General features: G+C 69.2%; 1 protein-coding gene across 2 annotated transcripts; it reads right to left on the bottom strand.

Annotated features, from left to right (window-relative positions):
• Window positions 1-1,091: 1,091 nt before the first annotated feature.
• Window positions 1,092-11,509, bottom strand: RAPGEF3 (Rap guanine nucleotide exchange factor 3). Of its 2 annotated transcripts, none has more exons than XM_032094198.1 (27): window positions 11,487-11,509; window positions 7,908-7,961; window positions 7,582-7,688; window positions 7,381-7,502; window positions 7,132-7,306; window positions 6,863-6,947; window positions 6,549-6,609; window positions 6,372-6,448; window positions 6,142-6,288; window positions 5,947-6,056; window positions 5,673-5,761; window positions 5,082-5,160; window positions 4,741-4,891; window positions 4,576-4,658; window positions 4,257-4,296; window positions 4,057-4,138; window positions 3,841-3,987; window positions 3,653-3,750; window positions 3,394-3,519; window positions 3,127-3,308; window positions 2,959-3,049; window positions 2,799-2,849; window positions 2,305-2,392; window positions 2,141-2,205; window positions 1,929-1,983; window positions 1,761-1,832; window positions 1,092-1,494 (listed from the first exon to the last, which is right to left on the bottom strand). In XM_032094198.1, exons 1-27 carry the CDS (start codon window positions 11,490-11,492, stop codon window positions 1,376-1,378), a joined length of 2,562 nt encoding a protein of 853 aa, XP_031950089.1. In that variant the 5' UTR covers window positions 11,493-11,509; the 3' UTR covers window positions 1,092-1,375. The 2 variants fall into 2 exon arrangements, with proteins under 2 accessions (XP_031950089.1, XP_031950088.1); XM_032094197.1 differs by having other exon boundaries at window positions 11,241-11,507.
• Window positions 11,510-11,784: the final 275 nt, after the last annotated feature.

The raw sequence follows: 11,784 nt of genomic DNA on the forward strand, positions 1-11,784 counted from the left end.
GTGTGAGGTTTTGGGGTTATCCCAGCGTGGTTCCACTCCTGGGATGAGCCCAGAGCTGCCCCAGGGGCCCTCCACGGCCCTGGGGGGCTCAGCCCAGGCCTGGGGGGGGGGGGCCACAGCCCCATTCCTGCCCAGGCTCAGCCCAATCAATCCTGATGGAAGATGTTCCCAGTCCTGGAGCCTGTCCCGCTGCCGACCAGTCCCCACAAAAGCCTGGAGTGACCAGACTGGCATGGGTCCAGTGCCTGGCCTGCTCTGCTGCTGGAGGGTGCTGGGAAAGTCCAGCTCTGCCACACAAATGCCCCCGGCTCTTCCCAGCCTGGTCTCCGGCACGGGCTGATCCCAACTCACCCATTGGGAGCAGGGCTGCCCACAGGCATCGCCCTTTTTCTCATTCCAGGGAAATAACGGAGCACCAGCAGCGCTGAGGGTCTCCCACGGGCACCCCCAGGCCTCTGCCTCCCCCTCCTCACTCCCTGGCGTGTTTTCCCGGGAAGCTGCATCCCAAACCTTGCCCAAAGCCCACAGGATTTGCTCCAGATACTTCTCCCCACCCTCACCGGCCCGGGGATGGCCAATACCGGCTGGTCCTGGTGGTCCAGGTCCCTCTGGCTTGGCCTGGTGCAATTCCAGGCAGGGTCAGCATCTGGAGGTTCCCAGAACCAGCCCCGGGCTCTCCCAGACACGGCCTCGATGCTTCGGGAGCAGCTGCAGGACCAGGACAGGGCGTCCACCCTGAGGAGAGGATCACCCCCTGTGCCTCCCGCCTGGGCAGCTGAGAACTGACCCCAAACAGCTCCTGAGGAGCTGGGGTGATGCCCAGGATCCCTCCTGGAGCAGGGAGCGGTCCCTGCTGTGCCCCAGGCGGTGTCAGCTGGCACGGGAGCAGCGTTTGGTGTAATAAGGGCCGGGTTTGGCTTCTCCCTCACCCCTCAGTCATTTCCTGAGCTGTCCCCTCCTGGTGCGTCACCTCCACTGGGGCGGCTCTGGGGCTGTCCCCTGGGTCACATCGGGGGCACCGCAGCCCCTTTTCCTCCCAGGTGGGTGCAGGGGGTGACCCCGGGCTCAGAGAAGAACAGGGAGCACAGCCATGCGTACAAAAATACCTCTATTGCTCTGCCCGGAGCTCTCCGGGGCCCCGGCTGCCCCACACGGCCGGACCCGCTGCACAGCCGAGCTCGGGGCCAGCTCCAGCACAGCCCGGGGCCACCGGGAGCAGAGCCAGGGGCTGCCCTGCCGCCGGCAGCCGGGCCCCCATCACCACTCCGGGCCCCCATACCCACTCCAGCCCCAAATCACCGCTCTGGGCCCCCATCCTCACTCTGGGCCCCCATCCCCGCTCTGGGCCCCCATCCCTGCTCCGGCCCCATGACCCTCAGGGCTCCAGGTCCCGGGAGAGCCGCAGCAGCTCCTTCTGGCTGTCGATGGCCCTCAGGTGCTGCAGGTAGGCCCAGGTGGAGACGGGGTTCCGCACGCTCAGGGACTGCTCCGAGCCTGCGGGGAGAGACGAGGTCAAGTCCCCTCCATCCCCACGGCACAGCCTGGTGACCTTCTCCATCCCTGCAGGATCACCCCACGGATCCCCCTGCGCTGCCCTCCGTCACCTCCAAACCTCCACACCACCCCTGGCCTGGCTCACGGATCCCCCTCCACTGATCCCTCCATCTCCATCCCCTCTCCCGCAGCTCAGGGACCCCCGCACAGGGTTGGGGGTTGCCCAGGGCCGGGGTAGGGATCAGACTGATGAACTCCAGACATACATGTGGAGATCCTGACGGCCTTGGCATCCTCGGGCCGGTGCGGGGAGCGGTTCCGCAGCGGGGACAGCGGAGCTGGGTGGGGACAGAGAGAAGGGGGCTCAGCCCTGTCCCCAGGGGACGCTCCCGGCCCCCTCCCCGGCTCCCTCCCCGGCTCCCGGAAACACTCACCGTGCGCGTGGCCCCGGCAGCGCTGCAGGACTCGCACGGTCTTGGCCATCATGTGCTGTGGGCGAGGCACAGGGGTCACCTGCTGCCACCTGGCCCCATTTGGATCCCCAAAAACTCTGTCCCTGCCATGGCTGTGGCCACACTGGGACCCCCCGGCTGCTGGGGGGCTGCCCCAGGGGAGGGGTCCCCGGGGAGCCACCCCCCCCACTCACCATCTTCTCGAAGTTGATGAGGTTCTCAGCCAGGGTGCGATTGCCCTCGTGGATGAAGGTCATGTCTGGGGGGGTTTAGGGGTCAGAGCAGGCTCCCCGGTCCCTGGGAGCACTGGACAGGCCCAGAGGGTCCCCACCAGCCCAGCCCAATGCCGGACACCCACCTTTGAGCAGGAGGGGCACGAAGGGGATGATGGGGGGGCTCATCTTGGCCACGGCCAGGCGATAGACGCGGTGGTTCCACGACGGGTCCTGGGGACGGAGCAGGGCGGGCAGGGACAGGGGGGAGACGGGGGGGACAGGAGGGACAGTGGCATCCCCTCCCCATTGCTCCAGGGGCAAATCTGGCCAGGAAGGGGGACACGGGATGGGAAGGGGGACACGGGGCAGGAAGGGGGACACGGGGCGGGGAGGGGGACACGGGGTGGAGAGGGGGACACGGGGCAGGAAGGGGGGACACGGGGCGGGGAGGGGGACACGGGGTGGAGAGGGGGGACATGGGGTGGGGAGGGGGACACTGGGCAGGAAGGGGGGACACGGGGCAGAAAGGGGGGACACGGGGCGGGGAGAGGGATAAGGGGCGGGAAGGGGGGACATGGGGTGGGGAGGGGGACATGGAGCGGGGAGGGGGACACGGGGCGGGAGGGGCTCCGCTCACCAGCATCTGCTCCAGGGCCGAGTGCAGCTTCCGGATCTTGTGGGGCAATCTCTGCGCAGTGACAGCATCACGGGGCTGGCACTCGCCTGTCCCACCCCAGAGACCCCCGGCTGTCCCACCCCTGGCACCTCCCGCTGTCCCCCCACCCCCCCGCAGTCACCTCCCAGGTCTTGGCCAGGCGAGTCACGGCCGTGTTGCTCACACCAAACATCACCGCGAAGAAGGAATTCAGGTTCTTCTGCTCCTTGAGGCTGCAGGCGGGGACGGGGACGGGTCAGGGATGGGGATGGGGACGGGGACAGTGGCAGGGACCGGGACAGGGACTCACTGTGCCGCCAGTTTGATGAACTTGCGGAGGAGCTGCGTGCGCCGCCCGAGCTCGGGGCACAGGCACAGCTCGGTGGCCACCCAGAACTGCAGCTCGTTGAAGCGCCGCATCACCCGCGCCAGGTTGGCCGTGGTGACCTCGTGGAACTTGTGCGGCCCCACGATGTAGTGAATCATTTCCACCTGGGAACGCCGGCAGGTGAGGGGTGTCCCGACCCTCCCCGTCCTTCCCCGGCTGCTCCCGCCGCAGTCCCAGCGCGGGCCAGACCTGGTGGATGCTCTTGAAGAGGTTCCAGTCGTAGTCGGTGAGGTGGCTGGCCAGGTCCTTCGAGCTGATCAGGTCCAGGGTGTCCGAGGAGCCGGCGTGGGGGCCCAGCTGCTCGGGGTGGGGGGTCTGTGCACGGCAAAGGATCCCTGACCCCTCCTGCCCTCAGCAGACCCCGGGAGGGACGGACACCCCAAAGCGAGGCACCACAACCTCCAACCCCTCTGGTGCTGCCCACCCCGGACCCCCACCCCGCACTCACCAGGCTGCCCAGCTCGTCCCTGCTGACCACAAAGAGCCTCTCGTTGAGCCCCAGCGCTGTGAACACCCCCACGGCGTCCGGCGGCAGCACCGCTCTGTCTGCGGGGAGGGAACGGGGGGCCGGGATGGAGGAGGGGACAGATCCCGGCTGGGCATGGGGACAAGGCCACCCCGGGGGAGCCCCCTCACCTCCGGCCGAGTTCACCTTGACCAGGACGTGCTCCCGGTCCTGGCCCAGCCGCGGCGCCAGGGCCCGCAGGACGTCCCGCACCGAGGCGTTCACGGGCAGCACCGACACCAGGCACGAGTGGTCGGCCCTAAAGATCTCGTAGGGCACTGGCGGGGACAAAAGGGGCCTCAGTGTCCCCACGCCGGGGGCCACGGTCCCCCCCGCAGGGGCAATACCTTTGTCCTGGGCTCTCAGGGTGCACGTGCTGTCCAGGATCGCCTCCTCGGGGCTCCCGGGCCACATTCCCGAGCTCCGAGCCTGGGAAAGGCAGGTCAGAGGGGAGGATGCGGCCCCAGCCACCACCCCTCCCGCGGGGTGTTCCCAAAGGGCAGGGGGGACCCAGATCCTGCCCTGTCCCCCCTCAGGGGGTCCCTACCTTAGGCTGGGGGGACACGCTGCCGTCACCGTTCTCCAGCCTGCGGGAGGGGAAGGATGGAGCCGCCGTTCCCACTGAGGACAGAACCGGGACCGGCCACCCCCGGGATTCCGGCCAGCTCCGAGCCCCACCCGGCTGTGTGTGACACCCTTCCCACGGCCGGGAACCCCCCGACCGGGGATAAGGTGGCCCCAGAGACGCCCCAAAAGCTCCTCCCCAGGGAAGCGCAGCCCCTCGGGGAAGGGACACGGGCACCCGCGGTGGCATCGGGGGACACCGGGAGACCCCGGGGGACACTGGAGGACACTGGGGGACTCACGCTCGGGGCCGCCGCCGCTCCTGGCCCTGCTCCTGGCCCAGCCCGCCCAGCCGGGGGTCCCGGCTCGCCAGGTCCGCCAGGTTCTGGAGGGACAGGGGGCCCGGGGGTGAGCGCGGGGCGGTCCCCGCCGGTCCCCGCGGTGTTCCCGTGTCGCCCTGCCCGTACCTGCAGCAGCGCCGTGGTGCTGCGGTCACCCTGCAGCAGCCGCCCGTAGAGCAGCACCCACTGGCTCACAAGCCGCAGGATTTTCCGCCGCTTCCGCAGGGAATAGGTGGCCTTGTCCTGCTCCGAGCCCTCCAGCGGCTCCGCGCGGAAACTGGGACCAGTCAAGGGCACCAGTAAAACGTGGAGAGGGACAGCGATCCCCAGGGATGTCACCCCGGGAGATGGGGATGTGCCCAAGAGCCCTAAAAGGGGATCCCCCTGAGGTGACAGGGACCGGGCTGAGCGTGTCCCCAGCGTGGGATGGAGTCCAGTCCCCCCCAGTTCCCGCAGCAGAAGGATACTGGTGCAGCAGGGCCCGGCAGAGCTGCGAGGTCGGCATGAACACGGTGTAGGTGAGCAGGAAATCCCCCAGCAGCGTGTCTGCGAGGGAGCGGGGCAGCGTCACTCCTGTCCCCAGCGCGGTGGGGACACGGTGACCGCAGCGAAGGATCCCCCGTGTGCCTGGGGCTGACTTGGGGTGTCCCCACCACGGGACCCCACTCGCGACCGGGCGGATTTTGTTCCCAAACCCCGCGGGAGGGGCTGGATCGTTCGGGTGGGAAGGCGGATCCCGGGGATTGGCAGGAGCCGTCTCCAAGGCAGCGCCGGTGACAGGCTCGGATCTGTGACCCGCTGGGGACATCTCCTGGCTCCCGGCGCGCCCGGGGTTCTCCTCTCCGAAGGCAGAGGGAGACCGAGAGGCGCGGGAGAGGCGCCGCTCCCCGCCCCGGAGTTGCCGCCCTCTCCCGGCCCCAGCTTTAGGGATTTTTAGCGATGCCAGGGTGGGAGGAGCAGGATTTGGGGTTGGACACCGGGAATGACAAGCCCCGCTCCCCACGCCTGTCCCCAGCCCCATCTCCGGGTGGCTCTCGCAGGGGGACACCCCCACCTACCCACGGGGTCGTAGAGGGTGGCATCGAGCCTCATGAACTCCAGCAAGTGCTCCAGGATCTTCTCGGGCGTCCCGGCCATCACCAGGTACCTGGTGGGGACAGGAGGGGCAGATGTGGCACCACGGGCAGGGCCACCACGCCACGCACCGGTGACAGAACGGGCTGGTGTCCCTGCTCCTCGTCCCTTTGTTCCTCTCAAAAACTGCCCCGAGGGAGGCTGGAGAGGGCAGAGGAGCCGCGGGGGCTGTTCAGGGGACAGGGACGGGGGTGTCACCTGCTGCTCCGCGCCGAGGCCGCCTGGCCGCTGCCACCCTGCAGGTCCTTCTGCAGCACCAGCACCACCTTCCCGTGCTCCTTCAGCCGCACCGTGTTGGCCTCCACATCCTGGGGGACAACCCAGCCGTCAGCCCGGCCGGGATCCCCAAAAATTCCCCCCCAATCCCATCTCTCCCCCCCGCTCCAGCCGCACCTTGAGGATGCGGTTGAAGTCCTGCTTGTCCACGCGCAGGAAGTGACAATTGTCCTCGCGCAGGAGGATGGTGGCCGCCCGCGGGGCATCGTTCACCAGCGCCAGCTGCCCGAAGTCGTCCCCCTCGTGCAGGGTGGCCACCAAGCCCTGCGGACAGCACAGGGGGTCAGGGGTGGTGACACTGAGGTGTCCCCGAGGTGTCCCCCCACCCCGCGTGGCGGCAAACCCACCTTGCCGTGGGTGACCACGTTGACCGAGCCCTTCCAGATGATGTACCAGGAGGTGCCTTTGTCACCTTGGCTGAACACTGTGACGGAGCCCGGGAAAGACGGGGGGGTAAAGCCGCAGTTTTGGGAACGGCTCTGGTGTCCCCAGGCTGGGGACCCCGAGTGCCCCCGGTGACTCACGGACAGTGCCCGCGCGCTGGTGCCCCTCGAACATCAGCACGGCCGCCAGCTCCCGCTTCACCTGCGCCAGGGGACAGCCCTGTCACCCCCAGCTGGGCCAGGAGGGGACACAGGGGATCGGGGAATGGGGGGGCGGGGGCACAGAGAGGATGGGGAGAGGATGCTCAGACGGGAAGGGAAGGGGTGCAGGAGGATTTGGGGACCAGGGGAGGATGCCTGGACAGCAGTTGATGGGATTCAGGAGGATTTGGGGCCCAGCAGCAGCCCAGGGGACACCCCCACCCCGCAAGATTTGGGGACACGGCCTCACTCACCGAGTTGGAGAGATGAGCCACAGCTTTGATGTGCAGCAGCTCCTCGAAGATCAGCTCCAGCTCGTCCTGCGTGCGCTGGGCAGGCCTGGGGGGGGTGGGGGTCAGCGGCTCCCTGTGCCCCTCCCCGCCCCCCCCCCCAGGGCACAGCCCCCCCTCTCCAGCCCCCTTCCATCCCCGGGTGATGTTCTCGGGTCAGCAGCCCCTTGGGTGCTCCAGACGCCCCCAAGCAGGGTCCAAAAGGTCCAAAGGAGCCCCCCCGGGGCACTCACGGCTTGCGCAGGGCCATGGAGAGCAGCGCGTCGGGGCCCAGCTGCGCCAGGAACCCCAAAGCCTCCAGCAGCTCCTCGGGGTCCCGCGGCCCCGCGCCGGGCTCGGGGCTCAGCTCCAGCTCGGCAAAGCGGTAAAACTGCGTGTCCTTGTCCTGGAAGTGCCACTCCTGCCTCACTGCGGGGGCACAGCGGCCGTCAGCTCCGCTCTGCACCCCGCCCGAGCCCCCCGGAGCCCCCCGGAGCCCTCACCGTGCGTCAGGACCCCTCCGTCCACCAGCACCTGCCCGATGCCCACGGCCTGGCTGCGCGTCTGGACGGCGACGCCGGCGCTCAGCAGCCAATCCACCAAGTCCTTCCCCGAGCAGCACTGCCTGGGGGGGACAGGGCATGAGAACCCCCCGGGACAGCACCCCCAGAGCCCCCTGTGAGCCCCCTGAGCCCCCGTCCCACCGGTGGTGCCGCAGGTGGTGTTTGTGGTCGCGGATGAGGCCGGGCCGGGAGCTGCTGAGGTGGGCGAAGAGGAGCTTCCCGGCCCTCCAGATCTTCTCCGTGGATGCCTGAGGGTGGGAGGGGGACAAGGGAGGCGGTGGGTGGGGGGCTGTGCTGTCACCGGTCCCCCCAGTGCCCTGGGATCGCCATCGCCCACCTCGGGAATGGCCAAGCCCAAGGACTGACCACCCCAGAGCCGATGGCCCCGGATGTGGGGGTGCTCCGGACCCCCACCCCCCCAGCCTCCCCAAATTCACGTCCCCGGGGGCTTCCCCGGCCCCCCCCACCTGGGTGATGCTGTGTCCATAGTCCAGGCTGGATTCCGAGTCCAGGAGTGGGGTCTGGAAAACCAAAGGGGGGTTGGTGGCTGTGGGGGCTCTGCTGTGCCCCCCTCACCCCACACAGCCTGGGGAGGGGCTGGACACCCCCAGAGCAGACCCAGCTCTTCACCAGGTGAGGAGGCAGCTCCCCAGCATCCAGATCCTGAATCCAGAACCCAGATCCTGCACTCAGCACCGATTTCCTGAACCCAGCACCCAGTTCCTGACCCAGCACCCAGAACCTGAATCCAGAACCCATTTCCTGCACCCAGATCCTGACCCCAGTCCCCCTCTCGAGCTCATTTTTCTCCCAGCTGTCCCCTCGGGGATGCTCCAGGTAAAAACAAACCCACGGAGGGACGAGCCCCGTCCTCCCCAGCCCCGCCCGGATCCCGGGGCAAAGGTGGCCGAGCTCCGGTGCAGGCGCTGCCCGCGGGGACCGAGGCACCCGGGCTCCGTCCTGGCCACGGCCCTGGATAAACAACCTCGGCCTCACCCGTCAGACCAGTTCCCGGCACCGGGAACGCGCCGGGAGCGTTCACCCGGCACGGGGGCACGGCCACCCCTCCGAGAGACATCCACCCACAGCGGGGGCACCCCCAGGGGGATTTGGGGGTCCCCTCCGGGTATTCCCGGCTGTAGGGGCTCCGCAGCTCCCCGGACGGGCACTCAAAAAGCGGCGTCTCCAGGGATCCTGCCAGGATCTGCGGGCTCCGAGCAGGGAAGGTTGGAGCAATCCCAGCCCAGGGGGACGGTCCGGATGGAAGGCACAATTAAGGGAGCCGATGGCAGGAGTTAATTAGTGCAGGATCCTCCAGGCTGAGCCTCCACCTGCTCCCAGCACTTTGCAACGGCTCAGGAGGAATTCGAGCGGCTCTTGGAACGCTGCAGGTGCCGGGGGACCTGTGCCACCTGTGCCACCTGTGCCACGGTGCCACCGAGGCTGCGACGCTGCTCCTGACCCTGTGGTGCTGTCACCAAGGCTGGGACACAGTTCCTGGCACAGCCACGGTGTCACCAGTGCTGGGACACCGCTCCTGACCTGGCCACACTGTCCCCAAGGCAGGGACACGGTGACTCAGGCACTCCGCAAACTCTGCCGAGCCCCGTGACGGCCGCGGGGAGCAGGAACCGCTCCGAGCAAATGTTTGCGAATGGGAGCCGGGAGGCGGCTGCTCCGGGGGGACACGGAGGTGTCACCCCATGGGAGCCAGAGGTCCCTGTCACCCGTGGAAGCGGGAGATCTGTGTCACCCCATGGGTGCAGGAGGTCCCTGTCACTCGTGGGTGCAGCAGGTCCGTGTCACCCCATGGGTGCAGCAGGTCCGTGTCACCCCATGCGTCCAAGCGAGCGCTGCCCCGGTCCCCAAACGGCCTCTGCTGTCCCCCGGCAGTGAGCTCTGTCCTTGGGGCACAGAGCCAAGCTGTGCCCCGGGCCAGCTCCGGCCACGCTCCAAGGACACCGAAAGAAACACAAAAATCCCGCTCAAGGATCAGATTCCTCCTTTCCCGGGGGTTCCTCACTGCCAGGGCGGCTCTGGAACCACCCAAACCCTCCCGCTGTCCCCAAACCTCCTCCCTGGAGCATCCAGCCGCGGGTCGGGACCTGCAGGACGCTCCCCAACCCCCCCTCATTGTCACGGCGTCGCTCCAAGCGGCTTCCTAAGGAGTTGCCTTTTCCATCTTCCTGCCCACGGGACACGCCGGGATCCTGCCTTTCTCCAGGATTCCGGCAGCGCCAGGCGCCCGGCCAAGGCCGCCAGCGGCCGTTTCGCGCTCGCGGCCGCTTTTGTTTGGGATCCCGAGGAAAACAACCGGGGCTATTTCGGGCTTTACGGCTCCGGAGAAAGTCCTCGCCCATCCGCAGCCTCCGCAGGCGCGGCCGGCGGCCGGGGCTCGGCATCTCCCGGGACACGGCTTGGCATCCCCCGGGACGGGGCTCCGGGACCCGCTCCGGCCCCGCTGTCCTCGCCAGGGACGCGGTGGGGGCTGGCAAGGTGGCACTTGTCGCTGGCACGGTGGCACTCGTCCCCTGGGAAGGACAGAGGACGGACGCTTGGGGACACCGATGTCCTTTGGAGCCGGGAGGGATTTGCTGGCGCTGGGATCAGGTCCCAGGAGGGATGAGACGGAGCCAGGACGCTGGGAGGAGTTTCCAGGAGCTTCCAGTGACGGGGACAAGGGACAATAGTGGTGCTCCAAGGCACAGCCAGGCGCTTCCCGGCCGCTCACCTGCCCCAGGAATGGCTGTGCTGGGACAAAAATCCCCCTTTCCCTGCTCAGATCGGCTCCGCTCCCCTCGATCCCTGGGTGTCCCCCGGGGAGGGGACGCTCCTGCCGCGCCGCAGGTGCCACCGCTGCCAGGTCTGGTGGGATTTATCCCAGGAACGCTCCAGGCCCGCTGCTGGCCCGGCTTCCCAGGCTGAGTGCCCCTCAAAAGCCCTCCCCAAAGTCCGTTCCTAAAAGTTCCGGAGGGAAAAAAATCGGGAAGGAAGGGGAAGGAGAGGAAAACTCCCATCTGGGAGGGAGCCCCCGCGCTGCGTGGAAATGCCCAAAGGGGGGTTGTTCCCCTAAAATAATCCCACTTTTCCCCTTGAAAAGTCTCCCAGGTCAAGCAGTGAGGCAAGGGGAAGGACGCAAAGCCCCGGAAGCTCTGCCAGGGCTCCAGGGTCACCTCCCCGCCAGAGGGGACAACGAGGGGCCGAGAGCAGGGCCCGGGACCCCCAGGAGCCCCCCAGCTCCCGGGGCCAGGCGGGGAGGACGCGATGCCAAGGAACAAATCCCCGCTGCGGGAACGGGCGGGGGAGCGTTGGGAATGTCCTTCCCGCTGGCGGCCGGGCCGGGATGCGCTGCCGGGCACCTGGCACCGGGCTCGCTTCACGCCTGGCCGCACGTTCCGCTCCGCTCCGCCCGGAGACGGGCCCGGGGCAGGCGGCTGGGGAAGCGTGCAGCCTGCACAGCTCACCTGCAGCCTCACCTGGCTCCTCGTGCCCTCACCTGGCTCCCTGCAGCCTCACCTGGCTCCCTGCACGCCTGGCTTCACTCCCTGTACCCTCACCTGGCTCCTCGTACCCTCACCTGCACGCCTGGCTTCACTCCCCGCTCCTTCACCTGGCTCCCTGCACGCCTGGCTTCACTCCCTGTGCCCTCACCTGGCTCCTTCCATCCTCGCCTGGCTCCCTGCGCTCCTGGACTCCCTCCCCTCCTCTCATCCTGGGTTCCCGGTGCTGGGGAGACCCCCGGCCCCAATCCCCCAGCGGATTCCCTGGATTCGGGACGCGCGCCCCACGGCCCCACTCACCCAGCGGATTCCCTGGATGCGGGGCAGGCTCCCCCCGGCCCCCTCCAGCCGCACCTCGTAGCTGGAGCTCCGGAACAAGTGCATCCTCCTGAGCAGCCCCGAGAGCCGCGCTCCGTCCGCGCCGGGACCCCCGGGGGGCTGCGAGGGGGCGGCGCCGGCGCCGCTCCCCGGCTCCAGCCCCGCTCGCCCCGGCCCCGCGCCCCTCCGCCCCCCCCCGGCCGCTCCCCCCGGCCCGGCCCCGCGCACCTTCATGCGGCGGCGGCGGCGGGGGGGAGCGAGGCCATCGCGGCCACGGCCCGGGGCTGCTCCGCGGCTCCTCGGGACGGGGCCGGGCTCGGGAGCGGCTCCGCCGCCGCCGCCGCGCCGGGCCCGCCCCGGGCACGGGAGCTCCGCCCGCGGCCCCTCCCCGGCTCCCACGGCCCCGCACCGGGACCCCGCGGCTGGAGGGGGCCCCTCGGGGATGGAGAGGACCCCAAGGCTGGAGGGGACCCCTCGGGGCTGGAGGGGACCCCCGCGCCCCTCGTTCAGCCATGGCGGGGGAGGC

This window comes from Corvus moneduloides, chromosome 30 (genome assembly GCF_009650955.1).
Source record: "Corvus moneduloides isolate bCorMon1 chromosome 30, bCorMon1.pri, whole genome shotgun sequence".
NCBI classification, from domain to species: domain Eukaryota; kingdom Metazoa; phylum Chordata; class Aves; order Passeriformes; family Corvidae; genus Corvus; species Corvus moneduloides.